The 23,581-nt window shown below is 59.1% G+C and overlaps 1 protein-coding gene across 1 annotated transcript; it reads left to right on the plus strand.

Moving 5' to 3' along the window:
• The first annotated feature begins 6,965 nt into the window (after positions 1 to 6,965).
• Positions 6,966 to 23,488, plus strand: HSD11B2 (hydroxysteroid 11-beta dehydrogenase 2). Its single transcript, XM_074913659.1, has 5 exons — positions 6,966 to 7,236; positions 21,602 to 21,814; positions 22,079 to 22,264; positions 22,519 to 22,656; positions 23,127 to 23,488. The coding sequence occupies exons 1-5, from the start codon at positions 6,966 to 6,968 to the stop codon at positions 23,486 to 23,488; spliced, it is 1,170 nt and encodes a 389-aa protein (XP_074769760.1).
• The last annotated feature ends 93 nt before the right edge of the window (positions 23,489 to 23,581 follow it).

The raw sequence follows: 23,581 nt of genomic DNA on the forward strand, positions 1-23,581 counted from the left end.
GCCCAGTGTGGCTCATGCCAGCATGGGCATGGGTTAAAACCCACGCTGGGTGCTGGCTGCAATGCTCCCTGTGGGTGCTAGATGGTGGGTGGGTACCATTTCTGAGCATCCCCCTCTGCCAAGCTGCAGTGCTTTGGGCACCATCACCCATGGCAGAGGCTTTTGAGAACTGTGTCACATCATCCATCACGGCAGCTCCACCTTGGTGCTGCCTCTAGCCCTGAATCCCACGCAGCAGGTCTCTGGCTTTCAAGGAATGAAGAAAAACTCCACCGAGCAGGGAAGCTTCACCCTCCCAGCTAACCTCTGCACAGGGTTGTCCCTCTCCCGCAAGGCTGGACCCACCAGTGGCCTCAGAGGACCTGGGCAGTGCCAGCCTGCCACAGCTTTTGAGGTGCCTGCGATGGCCCCAGGGTGGCTTTGGGGACAGTGGGATGCCAGGTCAAAAGCTGCAGGTGTTCCAGAGATGCCCCAAGACATGATCTGCCTCTTGTCCCCTCGGGGTGCTTGACTTGGGTCCCCAAAGAGAGGATGAAAAGGTCATGAAAGATGACACTGAGCTGCTTGGATGCACAGCAGGAAGGAGAAAAGGGTAGAAAAGCATCTGCCTGACCCCTTCCACCTGCTCCAGGTACCCGAAGTGACATTATACTTGTGATAACCCTGGGACTGTCACTCCTGAGGGATCACTGGGTAAACCTGAGGCAGGATACCAGTGAATTCCCCCCCCCAACCCCGCACTGTTTGGTGGCACTTGGGACAGTTGTGTCCCCAGTGAAGGCCTCCGCCAAGCTGTTTATTTTTTTCCAGCTCGGGTTTGGTTTTTTTTGCAGCCTTGGTGATATTTCCAGGATTCCCGGCCTGGCCCCGGGCACACGCTGCCCTTGAGCGGCGCCTGAAGTGCTTGGCTTGGCTGTCGCACAAATGACTTACGCCAAAACACCACCAGGCCGGGGCGGCCTCCCCGGGAAGGAGAGGGGTGGCAGGATGCCGGGGGGCCTCTTAGCGAGCGGAGGCAGGTCCGTGGGCTGCTGGGTGGTGGGGACCCGGGGCACGGGTGGCCCCGCGGGCAGTGTCAGCAGACCTGGGGCGCTGCACCCCCAGGAGGATGCTGGCGGTGGGATGAGGTGACCCTGCCGGGATACTCCGCGGCACCTCCATCCCTGTCCACGCCCGGGCCCAGCCCCGGCGTGCGGCTCCCGGCCACGCCAGCCCGGGGCCACCAGCTGTGTCCTGCTGCCACGAGGGGGCACGGCGGCCACGCGCATGGCGAGGCCACCCGAAACGACGCTTCAGGCGCTGGCCCGCGGCCCTTCGGTTCTCTGGTCTCCCCTCCCCGGCACCCAGGGGGCCTGCACCCTGCTCCCCCCCGCGGCGGGACGTCCTGCCATGCCTCCGTGGCCCCGGTGAGATGACAGCCGTGTCCTTGGTCCCGCCGTCTGGCTGGCTGGCGGGGACAGGCTCCCGGCCCCCCGCACTTGGCTGTCTCTCCAGCCCTCGGCCCTGGCCCCCAGCTCACCCTGGCCCCCTTCCAGGCAGGGGCGGGGGGAGCTGGGGGCAGCGGGGACGAGCCCGGCTTCACTTGCTGTCACATCTACCCTCTTCTGTAGCACTTTGGTGGTGGAGACCCACTCCTACCCCCTCCAGTGCCTGTGCTGGAAGATGTCCCCTGCCCCTTCATCCCACCCTGTCAGCCCTTTCCACAGGACTGTCCCAGCTCTGGGTCTTCTTTGCTGCCACGCTCCAAGGTTGGCTCCAGCCTCGTGCTACATGGGCATGTCCCCACTGACATCAGTGGGGACCACCTGTGGTCCTGGGCTCATGGTTGCCACGAAGCCCCACCACCTCACACGAGAAGCACCGTTCCCACCAGGGATAGCACAACCCCACCTTTGTTCATGAGTTGGAGCCATCCAGAGCGCGTCTTGCAAGCGCCGGTGTGCCCTGGTCACCTTCCAGTAGCATCATGATGATCTGCCCCACTCCAAATTCCTCTTGCTGTCTCAGCTGGAGGACTCCTCCTCCACCTCCTGGCCCCAACCCTCTTGAGCAACCCCAGGCTGGCAACATGCTCTGTTCTGCAAGCTCCTTCCCCAGCAGGATGGAAACACAGGACAGGAACCAGGTCACAGCCGCTGTGACCTACTGCCCTCTCCCCTGGGGGAAGAGGCGGCAGGATGTCACCTGGACCGTGGCCCAGTTGGATTCCCCTGAGATCTGTCTTGTGGCCAAGGAGGAGCAACATTTCCTTTGTCCCTATCACCCTAATATCGAGGTAGAAACCCTGTGATGAGCACAGGAGAGACAGGCGATGGGAGGGTGATGCTGGCCTGGCAAAGCAAGCCTGGCACGGGCACCACACATGCCCAGGGAGACTGGGGATGCAGAACACCAGGCATCAGAAGAGCTGGGAGCACTTTGGAGGGTCACCAAAGGAGCAAGGTCCCTGCAGCCCAAAAGCAGCTCTTGTTTGGAGAACTGTGGTGCAAAAAGGCTGGCTGGCAGAAGGGGATGCCAAGGCTGTGTGGGTGAGTGGGCACAGTGACATGGGTCCTCACCGGGGAGGAAAACCTCAAGGTCAGGCTGGGGAGCAGCTTCCCAGAAGGTGAAACCTCTCCTGAAGCCATGAATGTGGCTGGAAGCAGAGCTGTGTTTTGTAAATACCTGGGGATCCTGCGCAGCCTGAAAAAAACAAGTCAGAGGCAGGAATTTTCCAAAGACAAGGAGATTTGTAAAGAGCCAGATCTGGGGTCAGGGCTTGGCTGGATGCTCCATGCTGCCAGCAATGCTGTCCTGAGGAGCAGCTCTGGTACTACCTGAAGGAGCTGCTCCAGCCACAGCACCCCGGGAGCAGAGAGGCCCTGCCAGGAGCTGGGGAGCGGTTTGGGCTGTGCCCACCATCCAGCCGAGGTGCGTGGAACCCCCCGGCAGATGGAGGATCGAAGCCTGGGACTCAGGCTGATCCCACCAACATGGCATCAGATGCATAGGATGATGGGCACAAGTTATTGCCTGTGTTTTACAGCAGCAAAACATAAGGCAATCCCCCCAAAAAAGTCCTTGGCCGTGGCCCAAAGTGAGTTGGGAACAAAGGGATGGAAAATCCTGGGGGCAGAAGGGGAAGAAGAACCGAGCACAAGGAGTTAAGGTGGCCCCTTGGGTGGCTGTGGCTCAGGTTGACCATGCCATGGGAGGTGCCCCCAGGCTGAGCTTTGGTAGACCCAGTTTCTGTGCCCTCGTCTTGGGGAAGGATCACGGGGACATTAAAGTGTTGGGTGTAGGAAAGGCTCCCTGGAGCTTAACTGAATCACAGCCATCTGAGTTTCTGCCCTCCCCAGAGCAGAAAGCCACAATAACAGAGAGCTCCCACTCCGGCAGCAAAGTCCAACCAGAACCAGTAGAACAGCACAAGTTCAGTGGCAGGACACAAATATTTGATGCTGGGAGTAATTAGTCACTGTCCTCTGCAAGACACTTTGGGTCAAAATGAGAGTTAATTCCATTATAAATGAGAGTGCAATGACCTTTGTCACCCCTGAACTGTCTCTGGCCCCAGATGCCAACAGGGTCTAGTGTCCCACCTCTTCACCGCAAAGAAGGATGGACCCAGGTCCATTCCAAGGGCTCTTTGAGGACATGGTGTGGGAGAGAAGGACCCCCACCTGCTTTAGCTAGCAAGGGACATTTCCAGCATCCCCTGTCCTGTGGGCTCAGTGGCCCACGGTAGGTATGCAGCCCATAAATGACATCCAAGGGGGTCCCAGCCCCATGGTCCCCTCTCCTGAGACAACTGTTCCCAAGGAAAGACTATACCCTGTGGCCTGTGTGAGGAAGCAAGTGCTGGCACAAGCCTCTGTCAGCACTGAACAGACAAAAGTCCCCTGTTAGGCACTTGCCTGGGTGGTGTTTCCTAAGGAGATAATAGCCGTGGAAGAAGGACTTGCTGTTTTGGAGAAGATTAAGTACCTGTGGGAACAGTGTGGATGAATCACATCCCTCATGGGCTTAGAGCCCCTGGTAATGGCTTATGGCACTTCGAAAACAATGTCATGAATCTTCTGCAGATGAGATTATGGAGTAGAACAATTATCTCAAAACCTGTTAGTCATGGGAGGCTCCACAGAGCTGGAGGAACAGCCTAGGGCAAGGGGAGCACTAGGAAGATGTGGTGTGTCCCCCAGGAACCTGAGTGACCAACCCCAGGAAGGGTGTGGGGGGTGGCCGTGGTCAAACCAGCCCCGCTTCCCCTGACAAAGGTGAGCTGTAATTAGCAGAACGGGTACAGAAGAGCTCAAGTAGGTCAAAAGGTAATGGGGCTATCACCAGTCGGCTGGGAGGCACCCTTCGGTGTTGAGCAATGGGAATATGAACAAAGCCAGACACTGTCTTCAAAGGAATAGCCACCAAGGTCACCCTAACCGCATTCTGGCCTTTTGGAGAAGAGCTGGGGAACAGCCAGGGCCAGCAAAGTGTCCTGGTGGTCCAGTTGCATGCCACTGGACCTCTTGGTGAGGACATCCATGGAAAGCCCTGCCTGCAGCTGCCAGAGCACACCACGGTTATCTACAACACCTCTTGAGGTGTCCCACAAGCAGGGCATCCTGAGACCATGCGTGAGGAACTCTGGAAGGGACAGATGAATGACACCTCTCAAGAGGATGCATGAATTCAGGTTGCAGTTTTGGGAATGGCCACATCTACCCTTTGTGAAACACCGTCATCAGTACAGACTCCACATCCTGGCTGTCCCTTTAAAACCCCCTATCCCTGACCCCTCTCCCTTGCACATCCCGGCAGCTCTGGCTTAGCCGGTGCAGTGAGAGATGCTCTCTCAGGAGGCCGTATCTTTGGAAAACAACCTTTCTCCAACGGGATTTTTCAAACCCTGTTGAAGTGATGAAGTAAAGAAGTTTAACAGGGTCCTCTTCAGAGCCCAAGTCCCCCCAGGCTCTGCCCTGCGGCCACCTCCATTGTTTTCACTGAGTTCAGTAGTCCAGTGCCACAAGTGAGAGGATTCCTGCAGGACAGCCTGCGGCCACACTGTTGGGAACATCCCTCCTCCTCCTCTACCTGGCCAGCATTCCCCTGCCTGGAAGAGCTGGGCTGTGAACCCAGCCGGGTCCCATCACCGCACCCTGGCAAAACCACCCCAGCCTGTTTGACATTGCACTTCTGCAGTGCTGCCGCCACTGTCACCGCTGATGAAATGTGTTTTTCTGCTGGTCCCACAGGTTGCTGGTTTCCAAGAAGGATGGCACAGGCATCTGCCACCGCTGTGCCGGGGCCAGCAGGGTCTGGCAGGGGTGGCCAGCACTGACGGCAGCCTGGCAGGCTCCTCTGGGATCGGGGGCCAGTGTTGATCCTGGCCCACAACAGCCTCTCGCCCTCCATGCAGAGGGCACCAAGGGTCAGGCCCACGGCAGGGACGCACAAAGGATCACCGAGTACAGAGACTTGGTGAAATATTAAAGCAGGTACTTAATAAAGTGAGCCCAGCGGCAGCAATTACCCTATGTAATAAACCTGGAAAGGAGAGGACTTTGTCCCCCTGGCCGGGGCGGTGCAGGGTACTCCTGCCGGTGCTTGCCGGAGGTGGCACGGTCCTGGCGCCCAGCGCGGCACGGCAGCGCTTCCCTCGAGCATCGTGGCACTGGCCGGGGCGAGCCAAGAGCTGACCTTGCCGTGCCGCAGCCCCAGAATAACGTGGGTAGCCAGGTGCCTGCTCTAGGCGGCAAACAAAGAACGGGGTGCTGAGGAATGGTTTGGGATCACCCAGGGGTCATTAGACCCACACTGTAGGGAGCAGCTGGGGAGGGGTTCACAGCTTCCCCGCCCGCTCTGGGCACCAGCAGAAACCTGAGCGCGGCTGGCCAAGGCGCCAGGACCCAGGTGGCATGTGGCCAGCGCCCCTACGGTGCTCCCCCGGAAGACAGGCAGGTCCTGGGGACACCACCCTCCCTGGGGGGAGGCTGCGCCCTGGGGTCCCGCTGCCCGTGGGATGGGGGCACTGGGGACGCTGCTTCTGGCTCTGGCAGCGGGCAGGGGAGCCACTCTCCTGACAACGGGGCTGAACGCTCTGCTTGACATGGGCACTGAGCCAAGCCAGGCTGGGCTGAACCAAGCCAAGCTGAGCTGTGCCAAGCAATGCCATGCTGAGCTGAGCTGAGCTGAGCTGAGCTAAGTTCAACCAAGCTGAGCTGAGCTGTGCCTACCTAGGTGGCATGATGTCCCGAGCCATGCTGGACTGACACGAGCCAAACCAAGCTGTCAAACTGAGCTGCGCCAAGCTGAGTCGAGCTGAGCTGTGCCTACGTAGGTGGCTGATGTCCTGAGCCATGCTGAGCTGAGCCAAGCCAAGCTGTGCTGAGCTGAGCTGTGCCTACCCAGGTGGCATCATGTCCTGAGCTGTCCTGAACCAAGATGAGCTGAGCTGAGACAGGCTGCAGGTGGCATGATGTCCTGAGACATGCTGAGCTGAGCTGAGCTGAGCTGAGCTGTGCCAAGCTGAGCTGTCCCTGCCTGGGTGGCATGAGCTGTCCTGAGCTGTGCTGAGCCGAGCTGAGCCGAGCCGAGCCTTGCTTACCTAGGCAGCACAATGTCCCGAGCCGGGCTGAGCTGAGCAGTGCTGAGCCGAGTCACCGGTGTCACCGCGTCCTGCTGGGTTCTGGGCTGCCGGTGCCAGCCCCACTCCCCCAGCGTGTGCCAGCGGGGTGCCGGGGGGATGGGTGCGGGGGGATGGGTGCCTGGGGGGTGCCGGTGGGTTGGGTGCCGGCGGGACGAGCGGGTGCCTGGGGGTGCCTGGGGGTGCCGGGCCGCTCCCGGCGGTGCCCGGTGCCCCGGCGCGGGCCCGCCCGTCTCCCATTGGCGGGGGCGGGAGCTGCCCCGCCCCTTTCCCCCCGCCTGGGCGGTTATAAACGGGCGCGGCGGGGCCGGGCGCGGCGGCAGCGGCGGGGCCGGGGCCCGGGATGGAGCCGGGGCTGGAGCGCTGGGCGTACGGCGCGCTGTGGGCGGCGCTGGCCGGCAGCCTGGCGCTGCGGGCGGCCCGGCGGGCCCTGGGCCCGGGCCGGGGGCTGGTGCTGCCCCTGGCGCTGCTGGCCGGGCTGCAGAGCCTCTGCCGCGCCTGCCTGCCGCTGCCCCTGGGGCTCGCCCTGGCCGCCGCCGCCGCCGGGCTGCTGCTGTGGCGGGCATCGCCCCGCAGGCTGCTGCCGGTGGCGGGCAGAGCCGTCCTCGTCACAGGTGAGTGCGGGGACACGGCCTCGACGCCCCGACGGCCCCGGCGTGGGCTCGGTGGGGAGCAGGCGCCCGGCCGGTACCGCGACCTGAGTGCTGCCCCGCGCCCCGGGGCGGAGCGGTGGCACGGCCACGGGCTTCCCTGCGCATCCCTCCTCCTCCTCCACGTCCAAGCAGAACTAGCCGGGCTGTACCTGCTGTTGCCCTTGCCCCGGAGCCGGGAGGCTTGAGGGAGCGGCGTTGGCCCCCACAAGCAGCTCCTTGGCTCGAGCGTCGACCACCCATTGCAGCGCGATGCCGGGAGCTGCTTCCTCCAAAGGCTGGGACATGGGATTGGACATGTGGCGGGGCTGGCGCAGAGCCGGACCACTGCTTTGGGAGCACCTCGGCTGGCCCAAGGGCTGGCCTCCCCTCCCCTCTGGAGCCACGCTCGTTCTTAGAAAGCTTCTCGGGACATCTCTAGAGGCTACAATGAAGCTGGCTACCCGGGGCTGAGCACCACTGCTTCATCCAGAGCTCTGTCCTAGGAGCTGCTGTGTGCAAGTGAGGCTGTTCCCCCTTTTTGCAGGGGTATCCCTGGGAAGTGCTGCTCAGCTGCTGCCCACCCTGTCTTTGGGCTGCCAGGCACAGAGCCCCTCTGCGGGGAAGGTGGCTCTGCAGGGGCTGTGCTCCCTGCTTGGGCTTTGCACAGCTCTGCCTTGGCGGCTGAATCTCTTTAGGCTATCTCAGTACACAAGTGCTTTTCCCACTCCTTCCTCCTGGCAGTGGGACCGGAGGATGATGAAGGTAGCAGGGGCCAGCAGGTGCTTTGCTGTGATGATGGTGGCAGTGACCGGGTGAGGAGGAAGCCCTGGGGCCAGGGTGTTGTTGCTGCAGGTGTGCTGGGAGGGTGCTGCTGGCTCCGTGTGGATATAGAGAGGAGGGAAACCCGTGGGCATGACCTTGGTGGTGTTCCCAAGGACAGGAGCCTGCATCCTGGTGGGAATGTCTGGGCTGGGCTTGGAGATCCCCAAGTTGGAGAAGGTGCTTTGTGTGTTTCCTGAAAAACTGAGTCTTGTGATGAGAAGAAGAGGTGAGAGCTGGGTCCCCCATCCAGCTCGAAGGGCTCTGCGGTGCCAATGGGAAGCAGAGGAAGGCCTCTCTGGAGGAGGAAGCTTGGAAGAGCAAGGCAGCAGATGAACAAATGATTCAACCCAGTGAAGGTCAAAGCTGTGGTGCGGCAGGGTTGCCTGGGGAGGAGATGTCTGACAGCCATGTGCTAGCAGGTGCCCTGTGGCACGCCAGGTCAAGCCAGCCCTGGCGCTGTGGCATTGCCTATATAATTAGTGAGTCAGTGGCTGGAACAAGGTGTTCTTGCCCTGGTGCGTTGAGGTGACACCTCTGCAGCTCTGGTGTGTTTGCTCTTGGCTGTAAATACTTTGTGGTTTTACAGGTTCGAGGTGCAGCCTGCGGTGCGGGATTGGTGTTTCCTTACTGTTGTGCCAGCAGATGCCTGCCAAGGGGCAGATGGGAGGGCTGCTCTGCCTGGGATGGCATCCCTTGATTGGGTATTTGCATAGTAATTAGCCTGATTCTTTTGCAGATTAATTCCAGACACCTCCTGGCAACTGGGTATTGAGTTGCTGCTGGTGTCTCCTGTGGGAGCAGGCAGGGAGGATCAGTGCAGGAGTGAGCTCTTGGACAAAGGCAGCCTGGCCTTCCTCTTCTTGCCCAGGGCAAGTGAAACACAGCAGAGGGAGAAGCACAGAGTTGGGTGTCTGGGGATGCTGGGCATCAGTGAAGGTGTGTGAGGTTGGGGACAGGCCTTCTGCCACACTGGGTGTTGTGCCTGGACCCTGCAGGTCAGCAAAGAAATGCAACAAAGTCCCCTCCTGATGCCTGCCCTGGAGCAGCGTAGGTCCCACCTCAAAAAAGCTTTGGGCATCATTTCCTCTTATATACACTTGGCTGCTAGCTTAATCCTGTGGCAGGGAGTTTGCACAGGTTCAGTGATGCTTACCTGGAGCAAGGGAAGGTGGCTGCAGTGCTGTTCTATCTCCTGGTTGAGGTGTCCCAGCAATTCCAGCTTCCCACTCTCCCAGGACCCCTGGGAACACCCCCAAATCGAGCCCTGCATGTGATGCTCCAGCCCCATGTGCTGGTCTGGACATTGCTGGCTGATCAAAACTTAGTTTATGGGAAGGGTTGAAGAAAAACTAACTGTGCAGCTCAGTGGGAAAGTAGCAGAACAGATGTGGAGCTGTTGCAGAGCAAAGCTGCTGACCCTGCGATAGCAGCAGGGACTAGAAACTTGTGGTGTTTCCCATCTGTTGCAGGTTTGCATTTCAGGGTTTGGCTGGAGCAGGGATGGGCTGCCAGAGAGCGAGGAATGCTGTGGTCTCCCATGGTGCATCCCCTGGGCTAGCAAAGTAGGTGGCCACTAGTCCCTTCAGTGCTGTGTTTATCCATGGCTGTGACCTCAGGGCTCTTGCTCTGCATCCCGATGGTCCCCCCTCTCCAGGAGCACAGCTTTGGCGTACACAGCCTGGCAGGAGGTGAGGAAAGCGTTAATCCTGCCTTCCTAGGGGAGGTCACAGCTGTTTGCAGTGAGGAGGAGAATGCCCTCCTGTGCAGTGTGGGCTGGGAGAGGTCAGCCCTGGGAGCTGGGGGGGGATGAGAAGGGGAGTGGAGATCAGCTGCTCTGGCCCAGGGCTGGGAGGGAGACAGCAGCCATCTCCATGTTGTTCTGAGCCCAAACCTGCCTTGAAGATGAGTCCACAGTCTGTCATGGGCTTTGGCCAAGCATGGGAAGCTGCAGGGACCCCAGCATGCCTGCAGTGTGGGCAGGCTGAGTACAGGCAGCTGCCTGACCTGAGGCTGACCCACCCCTGGCAAGCTGCAACGCAGCCAATACCTGGTGTTCCTTGCCACCGGTGTGGGCTCAGGGTCCCCGGGGGGTGCTGATGCTGGTGGTTGGCACCAGTGGTGCAGGTGCGTGCCAGTGGCTCACTGGGAGTAGCTTTGCCCTGAGTGTCAAACAGCTGAATTCTGTGTCTGTGCCTCTTCCCGAATCTGAAAACAGCACTGTTGGAGTCCTCGGAGCTGTGTGAGCAAAGAGGAGGGGTGTTGCTTGTATCCCTTATCTCCTTCCTATCGGGAATCAGTATAACAAGTGTTCCAGCCTCTGTAGCCTGTGCAAGGATGATGCTCTGAGAGCAGCCTTGGAGGGAGATGATCAACTGCCATTGCTTGGCCTCTCCAGATCCAGGCTGACAGCAGTGCAAGGTTTGGTTTTGACCTGGGGGAGTTTAAATGAGAGCCCAGATAATCCTTTGGTCCCTGTGGTCTTAGTGGATGCCTGTGAAATTTGGTGAGTCCATGGAAACTGCCCAGCACAGCTGGGTTTAGTGTCTGGAGGTGGTGGAGGGCCGGCTGTGAGCATGCTGCGGCTCTGCTGTGAGCCCCTTGCTGTTGTGTAGCTCTGCTGTGTGTGACTGCTTGGTGTGGTTTTTCGGACAGTAGCTAATTGCCTGATTTATGCAGATGCTTGGAAAGGACTAAACACAAACCAGCCTGTAGACCCTGCATACCTTCAGGGCTTTGCCGCAGCAGGGGGAAGACATGGATTGTGTAGCAAGGTATTGATCCTTGCACTTCAGCTTGGATGAGAAGTTGAACACAGTGAATCGTTGCTCTGTCTGTGAAGGTTTCTCCTGAATTACACAGCTCTGAAATAACCTAAAGGCATAGGGCAGCTGCCTGGGGGAGGTGGTTTGGATCCCTTTTATCCTTGCTCCTCCTTGGTTTAGCCTACAAAGGCAGGAGGCACCTGCAGACTGGCCTGTCCCCCAACAAATCATCTTTGTGAACAAAGCCAGTTGGCAGGTCAGACTGCTCCAGACCCAGATCTGCCATGTTTTCCTCTTTTTCACCTCCTCTCTCACTGAGGGGAAACTCTGTTTTCCTGGTGAGGCTCTCTTGTTACAACTGCATGCCCCATTAATAATCTGAAATGGGTCAGAGCTTCAGATCGTGTTCAAGGTTAACAGAGGTTTTGCAACTTGATCGTAGTTAAGTGGAGCTTTGTTTCCCATGGACTCAACAGATGTTGAAGCATCTGGTGACTGTGGCAGGATGGAGTGATTCAGTCCAGATGTCAGGACTCTCACTGTTCTGCTGTGAAGGTAAATCACTTTTCTTTGGTAGAAGAGCAGCATTTGATGATGTTTCTTAGACCCATTTTCCAGATAAACTGGGTGACTGAGAGATGTCGGGGCTGTCATGCTGGCTCCGGGATGGGCACCTCTGCTCCAGGGCATGGCTGGAGCACCGGCACAGCACGCTGGCAGCCTGGGTTTGGTGCTGAGTCTGCCGGCAGCCTTGCAATGAGAAGAGCTTCATACAGACACTATAGCTCTCCATAAGCAACTTCCACTCGGTGTCCAGAGCTGGTGAGCCAGCTCAGAGACACCCGGGGTCTTCCCCAGGCTTAAGTGCAGCCTGAAAATCAGCTTGTTCCCTGGAACTGCTCTGGGTTTTCCAGGATCTATTAAATATTAACAGCAGAGACAACTGCCCCTCCAAGCTGAGGTGGGGGGACAGGACCAAAACCAAACACCCAAATTCCAACCCTGGTATAAAAAAAGCAATACTTTGCATATTTTTTTTTTTTAAAAAGACAGCATTTAACTCTCTAGTTGCAGGTTTTGCTGCCCGTTTCTGGGAGCAGAGCAGAAAACCTTCTTTCTCTGCCTCTCTTTGCAGGGCTGAAGCTCTCCCCCTGCTTTGTCAGCAGCCCTCCACTTTTAGGATTCTTCTTCACCTCTCTAGGTTTCTTCAGAAATAGATACCTATCCCTGCTCACCACAGACATGTAGATATATACACTCAGCTTTTTCTCACTTATCTATGAAATAAGCGCTTTTGAAGTCTGCTAATGACACAGACCTATTGGGGTGGGTTTTTTTAGCACTGTTAACCAAAAATGATGAGCACAGCTAATTAGGAGGAAAAGCACATAGAAGTTGCACACTGTGGGAGAGCAGAGTTGGTAGAGAAACCCAAGCTGGCTTGATTAACGCTCGGGGTTATGTGGGGACATGAGAGCAACAAAGCCGAGACTTCCCTGCAGAAATGAGATTGTCAGATGGGAACGGATGCTTCAGAAGAAGTGTAGGCAGTTGCTGCCCTCTAGTCCAGTGAGCAGCACATCTTTAATGAGGTCTGGGATTGTGTTACCCACGGAGTCTAGCTCCCCTCAAGCCAGGATCTGGTTACAGGAGAGCTATGCTGCTTTTACTACTGGTAGCAAGGGGTGGTGGACTTGCCCAGCCAGGGTTTCATGTGAGTGGGGATGGGATGGAGGGGGTCTTCAAGGTACCTCCACCAAGCCTGGGCAAGCATTTCCCTTTTCCCTGTAGTCTTCTTTCAGTGCTGGTCCAAAACCCCAGCTGGAGCACCTCTGCTTCCCCAGCTGAGCTGTGTGGGAGCAAAGGCTGCCAGGTCTGAAAAGGTCTGAAGCCTTTTCACCTCCCAGTGTCCCTCCTGAGATCTCAGATCTGAGACACTGCTGTGGAGCTTGTGAGGTGGAAAATGCCCAGACCATTGGCCTCGTGCTCGGTGTGTTGCTGTAGGTATAGTTTGGGACTTGTTTTTTAAACCTTGCTCAGCATATGCGTGTTACCTCCTTCTCTGGTTCCCCCTGGCTGCTAGGGCACATCCACAGTCTCCAATCCCTAGTCTTCTGTCCCAGCCTGTGCATGCTTCCATGTGCAACATATCACTTCTGCTTCCTTCTTCCCTGGAGAGCTGCCAGCCCCTCAGCTTTATCAACTTCCCTGTTGGGAGCTGGCTTCCCCGTCATGCTGCTGTCCCGGGATTTGCTGGCTCTAAGGCCATAATCTTGAAAAGCAGTTTTCAGCTTTACAGGCTTTGTGGTGGCGCAGCCTCTTGCTGGGTGGTTGACCTTGGGGAGCCAGATGGTGGGTGCTCCTCAGGCAGGCTGGGGATGGAGGGGAGGGATGGGCTGGTAAGCCAAGGTCCTGGAGGAGGTACCTGCCCTGATATTGTCTGTGGATGCTTTGAATGTTTGGCTGCCTCTTTCAAGCCTTTCTCTCTTTCTTCTGATGGTGGTTACCTTTTCATGCTGGGTCTCTTGGCTTCCACCAGATATACCCTTGATCAGATTTGTGAGCCCTCCCTACCCTGTTACTCCACTCTGGTCATGCTCCAGTTTAGCATAACCATCACACCATGCTTCTTGTGACTGTGTCCAGTGACACTAGGACCAGTGCTTGTTCCTCTTCAGGGTCCCTGTTACCAGGTGGGGACAAGCTCTCTAACCTGGGGTGTGCAGCAGTCCTGTGGGAAATTCTGTCCCCCCCTTCAGAGCTTCAGTGGGCTCTGCCTGTGCTGTCCCAAGCCAAAGGGCACGTCTGGGTGTTGCCCTGTGCATTGCCATTCAGCCTGGGTCCAAGCATATCACCCTGGAGGGCCACTTTCATGTGTGTTGTGAAAATGCACCAAAATACTTTGTCTTGTGATGCTCGAACTCTGGCTCTGAAGAGCTGATGGGAGCTGCAGGTGGAGGGTGAGGATGGGATAACTTAAAACAGGTGCAGAAGGGGCTGGTGTGGCTTGAGGTGGCCATGGGGGTCCAGCTCTTGGCTTGGGGGCCTAAACAGCTCAATGTATTTCAAAAGCTGTCTTGGCTGAAGCTCAGTTGATGTTCAAGTGTTTTGCTCAGTTTCTTGAAAAAAAAAAAAAAAACAACCATGAGCTCCACAGGGATCTGGAAGTTGCAAGAGAAAATACAGTTGGTGCAACTGTGGAGCCCATCAGGATGTGGGGATGGGCAGGGCTTGCACCGTTTTTTTCTGCTTGCCTGGGCTTGTGGCATATGGTGGGCATTTATTCTTGTGACAAGAGGAGTGATGAGCTTACAATCAAGGTGGAATTTCATCACGAAAATACCCCTGAACTCATATAATTCCATTGAAGCCTTTATTGTGGTGCTACAAACCCTGAGCTGCTTAACATTGTGATCCCTTGGGCTCGCTCTGGAGTGACTGTGTTGGCTGGCACTGCCCCAGCCTGGCTTCATCCTTGCCAGCACTGCCTGTCCCATCCCCTGTGACTTGTCCACCTCCATGGTGCAGTGGGTGCAATAGCACCTTGTCCTGTGTGGTGGTTCAGGGCTCTCCCTCAGCTGACCTGACCCACACTGTGGCCAGAGGTTCTCCTGGTCCTGCAGTGGCTGTGGTGCTTTGCTGTCCTGGCTAGAAACACCTTCCCTGAGATGTTCCAGGGTGGTGATGGCTCATGGTGGTCCATGTAGAAGAGATGGTCTTCCCTCCTGCTGCTTGTGGATGGGTTAGCCATTGCTCGAAGGCACGACCCTCTGTCTCTCCTTGCTGGCTCCTGGGGCCTGACTGGTTATCACATGTTAGACATGGATGTGGGGCTTGGCTGGTGTTTCTCCAGCCTCTGGAAGTTCCTGGGGAACCCTTTTGCAGCCCAGGGATGCTCCCCAGACATGGCTTTACTGCCACCACCTTGTTCCCCAGGAGCATCTTCAGTGCCACATCCCAGCCATAGCTGGTGGAGCTTTCTGGCTTCCCAGCCTGGCTCCCACCCGGCCTCTCCCTCTCCAAGAGCCCAGGCAGACAAGTGCCGGCTTGGCATTGGCGCTGATCTGGTCAAGCTGTCCCTGGGTGTCCTTCCCAGTGACAGCTCTTGCTGATGGATGACTTTCGTGGCTCACCAGCTCAGTGTTCCTGGTTCGCTGTGTTCCCTCTGAAGGTGATTATTAACCTGGTTATCGCCGCAGCTCTTCACAGCTTCCTCTTCTTGGGGGGACATCCATCCATCCCAGATTAGCTCTGATGTATAGGCTGTGCTTTTTGCAGCAACATCCATGCTGCTGTCTTCTCCTGCTCCTCCCTTCCTGCAGCAACACTCCCTTCCTCCTTGAACACAGGAGTCCAGTGGCTCCTTTTGTGGGGATGATCTCCCCTTGGTGGAGATGGTGGCTGCTGAAAGATCCCATTGGGGCCTGGGATGTGGTGAGCATCCGCTTCTAGGAAATTCCCTGCACCCTTTTTCTGTGAAACCCCAAAGCGCCACAGCGTTGCTGGGAGGAGAGGCACTTCCTCTGCCCCACCTGTTTGCGAGCCCTGGCTCGGTCCTTGCCAGCAGCACCATCAATGCTGTGCCAGAGCTGAGTTATCTCCTGGGCTGTCCTGTGCCTGCTGCTCCTGCACCTGAGGAAGACTCCAGTGCTTTTGCATCTGTTGGCCCTGCTGGTGCAAGCCTTTAGACTGAGCTTAGTGGGTGTGGGTGCCCAGATGTCCCTCTGAGAGCTTAAAGCCTGCTCTAAGGCTGACTGAACTCATGGATGGATCCTAATCTCCTTGAGCATCTCACCAGGCCTTGTGCAGGGGAAGGTGGCTGGGCTGGTTTCTGCCCTGGCTGCACCAGGGACATGTGCAATGTAACGAGCTCCTGGCTTTGTTAGCCCTGCCGGCTGCAAGCAGCATCTGTTGCCCACAGCTTTGGGCGGGGGGTGGGGGATAAGGCGTCTGGGTGGCTTTTAGTGACAGTGGCAGGGAGGGCAGTGGCTCTGACACTGATTTATCTCATGTTGGTTGGGTCCCCAATACTGACGCAGTGGAGCCAACACCTGCTCCTGAGAAATAGGCTTTAATTCAGGAGCTGTGGGCTCATCCACACCAGCCTCGGGGCTCTTCATCATCTCTGCCCGGCTGCTTCAGGTTGTCTAGGCAGAAAATCAGATTTCCCCCTTCTCTTTTGTTTGTTAAGTGAAAGATATCTTGCTGGGTGGGTGGAGGTGATGGCGTGTGAGGCTTCAGAAACACTTGGCTAATCCGTTGTAATTCATACCATCTGGCCCTTGTCCCCAGTGCAGGGAGGGGGTTGGGTCATCCTGTACCCCCTGTAGTGATGGGCATCCCCAGCTCTGCCCCGACCCCTAGGACCTCCTGCAGGCGTGCAGATGTGGCAGTTCTTCACCCCAGGCTGTGGGAGCTGCTGGTACCCCAGCTGGTAATTGCCTTCTGATTGCTGGTGCTGGGCTGGGTGTCCCTGGGGAGAGGTGGGCAGCGCCTGCTCCACCCCTAGCCAGGAGGCTGAGGCTTTGCAGTGGCACCCAGGCTGCTTGGGGGGGGGGGGGCTTGTGCACTGTTCCCTCACTGGGTGTTTAGGGATGGGATTTGGGTCATCCCTGAAGGCATCTCTCTGAGTTTAGTTTAATTCATTTAGGCTCGTAGCTTCCTGAAACCGGGTGCTCAGGACCAGCAGCAGCATCACTGGGGCTGCTGCCACCTCCTGCCATGCCATCCGCATGGGCACAGGGGCTGCTCCGTGGGGGCTCTGTGGGGAGTGGGGACACCCTGCTGCCAGCACTGCATGCTGCTGTGAGAGCCGCCGGCCAAGGTGTGGTTTCCTGTTGACAGTGATGCCACCAGCTGGGGTGGGGTGGGGGCTGCTGGTGCCCCTGCCCAGCCACGCTCCCCTGGCAGGACCTCAGGTGTGGGCAGGTGATGGGCAATGGCTGGCTGGGGAGGCTGGAGCTGGGGGGTGGCTGTGGCAGCTCAGCTGCCATGGGCACAGGTGTTCCTGCTGTCCCCTCCCTCCCCACTGCCCTGCCAAGAATTTGTTCCCTCTTGCCCAGGGCTGACATCACACCTTTATCGCTCCTTGCTCCAAATGTGGGCGGCATCCGGGAGGTGTTGGCCACAGGGCCCTGCCCATGCCAGCTTTTGCTTTGTGATTCCTCCCACCTGGACCTTCCCCATGCAGGGGACCCCCTCCCCAAGTCACTTTTGGGATGTCCTATCCCATTCGATGCCACCTCGCCCTGGGCTTTCTCCTCCACAGGGCCCCTGTGGGCTCCCAGGATGGAGCCGGGATGACCACCCCCAAGCAGCTGGGCCAGGACCGGTTCCTGCTGCACCCACTTGGGTGCCCAGGTCTCCTTGTGGTGCGGCCGGGCTCAACCCCATCCCACGCCTGGAGGAGCTGGATCTGAGGCGGCGGCAGTGAATCCTGCCAGGGCCAGAAGGCAACACCTCTGAGCAAAATGTCAACCGTGTTTAGCTTGGCATCACAGGCAGGATTTGAGCTTGAGCCTATGGAAACAAGCAGCTCAGTGTGTTAATCCACTCGGCCTTGGCGCCCCGGCTCCCCTCCAGCTGACAGTGTCGTTGAGCCCCGCACCATCCCAGGGCTGGGAGGCTGGTGACAGTGGTGACAGCCCCGTCTAGGCAAGGCGTCTTGGGGAGGGTGGTGAGCCACACGGCCCAGAGGCTCTGGGTTAGAGGTGGGACTAATCTCCTGGGGTTTAGGGAGGGGTAGCAGAGCGGTGGGGGAGCACATGGGGCACCCAGGTGATGACCTGCAGAGCTGGGGAGGGGGTGATGCTGTGTTGGGTGCCCAACCCAGCTGCCTCTGGGCTGGTGAAAGATGGAGTATCCTCAAGGGCTGCTCCGCTGCCCGCCCTCGTTGGGTGCCTGGGGAGCAGCCCCTGGGGCTGCTGGCTGCCCACGTTGCTGGGGCTAACCCGGGGGGAGCTGCTCCATCGGGGGGAGGTGTGGGGTGGTGGTGTGTGCTCAGCCCTGGGGCAACCCCTTTCCAGCCTCCATGCTGGGCTCCCAGGCAGGGGTGGCTGTGGAGGGGGAGCTGCCACTGCACCCGCCAGGCTTTGGGCAGCTTTGCAGCCACACAGGGCTTCTTCAGCCAAGCTGCATTTCTGACCACTAAGGTTTTTCAGGTCTGTGTTGGCCCTCTCCCATCATGTGTGGCTTGCGGATGAGGATGTACAGCTTGTGGTTGGGGGATGCTTGCAGCTCAGGGATGAAGATGCGTGGCTTTGCAGCTCCACAGCTTGGGGGTGAGGACGCTTGGCTCGTGGTTCAGAGATGAGGCTGCACAGCTTGTGTCTTGGGGATGAGGATGCTCAGCTTGTGGCTCAAGGATGAGGGTGTTTGGCTTGTGGTTCAGGGATGAGTCTGCATAGTTTATGGCTCAGGGATGAGGCTGCACAGCTTGTGGCTTGCAGATGAGGGTGTTTGGCTTGCAGCCTCATGGCTCAGGGATGAGGCTGCACAGCTCGCAGCTCAGGTGGGGAAGCCGCTCCTGCGTTGCATCGGGGTGAGTGCTGCGGACCTGTGCCACCAGCCCTCCATCACCTACCGTGCCGGCGGTGGGCGCAGGGGCTGGGGGGATGATTGTGATTTGCCAGCTCCCGGGCAGGAGCCGTGCTATCGCCCATCTCAGCTCTGCTCGGTAAATTGCAGCATTGATTTTGAGCACATGTCCGTGTGCAGCGGCCTTGGTGCTGGCTGCAGGAGTGGCCCGAATATCTGAGACAGCAAAAAGGCAGCGCTGTGCCATGCCTGACTCACCTGAAAGAAATGTGCCCGCACCAAACCGGGACCGCGGCTTCAGCCAGCGGCGCGTGAGCCCAGCCTGGCTGCCGGCAGCAAGGAAGAATGAGCCGTGCTCACCTCTGCCATGGCCAGGCAGCGGAGGCTGCAGGCAGGCTGGCCAGGAGCTCCTCGCTGGGACAGCTCAACCCCGCCAGTAGCTCTGCTTTCACCAGCGAGGGGCATCTCTGCGCGATGGGCGGCGTGTGGTCCGTCCTCTTCATCCTCCCCGAGTGGGTGGGAGGGCACCCCAACGGTGATGCCTGAGGCCAAACCTTTTTGCTTGCTCAAGTTAGGTAAAGCTGGGGCTCGTTGTGCCAAAATCCCAGCAGAGGCCAGCGTGCCCCGCGCCTGGGGAGCCACTGCAGCGGCTGCAGCTTCTGCAAAGTCCCCAGGAATCGCTGCCGACCCACTGCTCCGGCAAAAGGTCAGCTGAGACTGTGGAGCTCTGCTGGATTTTGCAACCCAGGCTCTGGCTCTGCTCCTGCTGCAGCAAAAGCCTCTGGCTGCTGGCCCAGGGCCTGTGGGGGGGATGCGATGGGGGCTTCACGCTGCCTGCTCTTCTCTGCTGCGCTCCCTATGCCGGTCTTGTCCGCTCGGTCCGAGCGCGGTCCCTCCCGCCAGCACGGATGTAAAACTGGTTGGCGAGCTGGGAGCCGGGGCGGGGGGAGCTGGCGCCGGCATCTCCTCGTGATGCAGCATCGCCCAGCGCCAGCCTCGCCGGGGCCGCACAGACTGGCCGGCTCCAGCACTCCCGGTGGGGCCAAGCCAGCAGCAGCGGCTCCCACGCCAAGGCCCGGTGTGGCCGGCAGTTCGTGTGCTGGTAGCCACAGGGAACGAGCATGGCCTTGGGGGAGCTGCTGTGCTTGGAGGCCGTGTTACAGTCCCGGCGGGTTTAATTCTCCCTCCCTGTGTTCTTGGCTGTGCCTGAGTGCGGTGGCTGGGAAGCTGAGCAGCGCCGGAGACCTTAAATAACACCAGAGCATCCTCGCCCTCCTGGCCCTGGGCCTCCCGCCAGCCTCCCAGGCGTTCCTTTTTTTTTTTTTTAGGGTTGGTTTGTTTTTTTTTTTGTGTGTGTGTGTGAATATATTAAAACTTCCGAAACAAACCTTCCGACTGCCCCACTCCTCCAAGGCAAAACAAACCCTGCCTGGCTGGGATGGCACGTGGCCGTGTTTGCTCCCTCCTTGACAGGCTTGCCCAAAACAAGCCAGCAAACCAGTATCTCTCGTGTTTTTTTTGGATGTTTCCTGGTGTTTTGAGGCTCGGGAGGTGATAGGGAGCTTTGTGTTTGGACTGGAAGCTTTTCTTGCCAGCTGGGGTGGGAGCAGCGCAGGTAACCCTGTCCCCGCAGTGGTGGCAGGCAGGGTGCTGGCTGCGGCACAGTGAGGCTGTGTCCGCGAGCACTTTTATTTTTAAACCTTATCTTTATTGCAGTTTTCTCCTGCCCTGTTGGGAAAGGTGAAATGCACCTTATCTGGCCGTCTGCTGGCAGCACGACCTGTTCCTGCAAAGGGGAGAGGTGGATGCGCCGTGCCAGGCAGCCACAGCACCTTCAGCATCCCCTGGGCACTGGGGATGGTACTGGGGGTGATGGTGAGCCCAGCACGCACCCATGATAGGTGCTGGGTGGGAAAGGGGGGTCCCTGCAGCACCTTCCTACCTGCTGAGCACCTCCGGGGTGTGTTATCGCATTGGCTTCTGGCCAGGGGCTTTATTAGGGGTTTCTGACACAGCAATAAAGCAAAGCCAAGCTGGGGACCCGCCCGTGGACGTGGAGCTGAGGACGGTTTAGCCGGCACCCTGAGAGCTGGAGCCAGCAGCGCCTCAGTCCCAGCCTAGGCTGCAGGAGCAGGGAGCTGAGGGGGGCAGCTGGTCCCCATGTCCAGCCCAGGGCTGGCGGGAAGGGTGCTGGGTGGGATCTGGGGTGTCATGGGGGGACGGGTGGAGCGAGTGGGAGTGCCTGGAGCTGCCGTTGTGCCCATCCGGGGGAAGCTCCAGGTGGTGGATAGGTCTTTTTCTCAGGGATGTCCTAAGGGGCGCCCAAGGGTGCCAGGCAGGAGGGTGCAGGTGCCGCGGGGCTGCCTCTGCAGCGCTCCCCTGTTAATGGTTAATGCGGCGGCGGCGCGGGCTCCCTCCGAGCTATCAGCGCTGCCATCGGCCCCGGGAACAGGCTGTACCTTGCTGCCGCTGTTTGTTTGCATCCTGGCCGCTCTGCCCCAGGCACCCGACTGCGGGCGGCAGCGTCACCTGCGGTGTCCCTGTGCCAACCCAGATGGAGGAGATGAGGCTGGGACCAGGCGCGGCAGCACCCAGTGCTCTCCCGCATGGGACGCCCCAGTCAGCTTCTCCCTTGAAGGATGCAGGGTAGCAGGAGTACACAGGACTCACTTTTTTTTTTTTTTTTTTTCCTCCCCCCCCTTTTTTATCCCCTCAGCACCCCAGCCAGGCAAGGGGGTGCTGCGCCTCTTGGCCATTTCTGTGAGGCAAAAAGCATTTGGGGAAAGGCAGTGTTTCCCACGGAGCCATGTGCCAGCTCCAAATGGCCCAGCGGAGCTTTTGGAGGCTATTTTGTGGGTTGATGGCTCCTGCACCACATTGCTGCAGAGCTCTGGGCTGTCCTGGTGCCTCAGCGTGCCTGTGGTTTTACCTGCACCTCGCATCTGAAACACGCTTGGGGTGATGGGGTTGCAGATAAGGGAGTGTTTTCTTCCTCCTACGCATGTGCTAGAGAGAAAACAGCAGCTCCGTGACCTGCATACGCTCCAGGGCAAGGTCATGTCCCCAGCTGGTCGGGGAGCTGGAGCAGTGTGATGAGCCAGAGTGGTCCTGAGGTGGTGATGAGCAGGTTTGGTCCCTGGGGATGTAGAGGCAGAGTTGGAGGGGTCTGGGGACCACTGGCCAGCGGCTGTCACCAGCCACTGCAGGGCTCCTCTTGGCTCTTGCAGGCTGTGACTCGGGCTTTGGGCAGGCGACGGCACGGCACTTGGACGCCATGGGCTTTCGGGTGTTCGCCAGCGTGCTGGACCCGCAGGGTGCCGGTGCGCAGGAGCTGCGCAGGAGCTGCTCACCGAGGCTGACGCTGCTGCAGATGGACCTGACCAAGCCGGAGGACATCCAGCGTGTCCTGCAGCATGTCCAGGCCCACACCAACAGCACAGGTAGGAGCCCACAGCACCCCCGGGGGACCCCAGGCAGCTCCCCGGGACCTCAGCTTGCAGCCAGTGTGACAGTGCCAAGGCTTGTGGCCCTCGCTGTGGGCTGCACCCCTGCGGGCACCCATCACAACAGCCTCTGCTAACAGGGCTTGTCCCAGGGCTCCCTGCAATTCCCCTGCAGGATCCCCATGATCCAGGGAGCTGCTGGGATCTCCAGGGTGGGGATCCCCCCTTCAGGTCACCTCTTTTAGCATCCCATCCCCGCAGGGCTCTGGGGCCTGGTGAACAACGCTGGCTTCAATGACACCATCGCTGACGCCGAGCTCTCGCCACTGGGCAAGTTTCGCACCTGCATGGAGGTGAACTTCTTTGGCTCACTGGAGCTCACCAAGGGGCTACTGCCTCTGCTCCGCTCCGCCAGTGGCCGCATCGTCACCGTTAGCAGCCCCGCGGGTAAGCAGCCTGCCTGCAGCACGGCCCACCAGACCCCGGCACCCTGAACCCACCCCTGGGGTGTGGGTCGAGCATCCCACTCCCCCAGGCACCTCTGCTTCCCCAGCCAGCCGCATCAGGCTGGCACCCTAAGCCTTTTCCTCGTGCAGTGGCCAGGAGCGCAGCCCTACATGAGCCCTCCTGGTCCCTGCCTGTCCCTGGCCATGCAGGCAGCTGCCTGAAAGCCTGCTCATTCATCCTTTCACTCCTGCAAGGTGACCTGCCCTTCCCCTGCCTGGCAGCCTACGGGGCCTCGAAGGCAGCCCTCAGCCTGCTCATGGACACCTTCCGCAGTGAGCTCCAGCCCTGGGGCGTCAAAGTCAGCCTTATCCTGCCTGGCTACTACAAAACAGGTAAGCGTCGGTGCCCGCTTGCTGCCTGCACCTGCAGGCAAAGGGCAGGCACCCCAGGGAGGCAGACGATGGAGCAATGGCCGGAGCAGCCCATGGTGCAGGATGCAGCTTCTGAGCATCCCCAGCTACCTCCCTGTGGCCAGTGGCCATCCTGTGGCCTTTGGGCTCCACTTGGAGAGAGACAAGGTCAGGGTTAAGGCCTACCAGCAGATCCTCTGCCACTGGGACTGGCTGAACCAGCTCACCACATTTGTGGTGGCACTGTCCCCACTGGAGGCAGAGTTCAAGACCTCTGGTCCAGTCCTGGGCTACCAAGAGCCACCATGGTGCTCGCACTGTGCTTCCCCCATGGCAGATCTCTGCCAGGGTTTCAGCAGCACCTTCCTGGGAGGCTGGGCGGGGACCCATGGCAGGGGGGCTAGAAGAGGTGGGGCGCCATGAAGCTCACAGTGGGGACCATGTCCTTGCAGGGACGACATGCGACCCTGCCTTCTGGAACCTGCAGAAGCAGCGGCTGGTGGCCAGCCTGCCCCAGGAGCTGCTGCAGGCCTATGGCGAGGACTACGTGGAGGAGATCAACCGCCAGTTCATCCAGTTCATGAAGGTGGCGGTGGAGGACCTCAGCGCAGTGGTGAACAGCATCACGGACGGGCTCCTGGCTGCCAACCCAGCCGTGCGCTATTACCCAGGGCAGGGCCTTGGGCTCATGTATTTCATACACCGCTACCTGCCCTACTTTGTCCGAGACTTGTTCTTGAAAGGATTCTTCATCAACCCCAAGCTGCCCCGAGCACTGCGGCGAGAGCACCACATGGATGGAAAGAAGGCCTGACCTCGGCCCGCATGCGGTCGCGGGGCAGGAGCAAGCCTTCTCCCAGGAGTTCCAGGCACACCAGCCCCCGAGCGCGTGCGCAGTCGCTGGCAT

This window comes from Athene noctua, chromosome 9 (genome assembly GCF_965140245.1).
Source record: "Athene noctua chromosome 9, bAthNoc1.hap1.1, whole genome shotgun sequence".
NCBI classification, from domain to species: domain Eukaryota; kingdom Metazoa; phylum Chordata; class Aves; order Strigiformes; family Strigidae; genus Athene; species Athene noctua.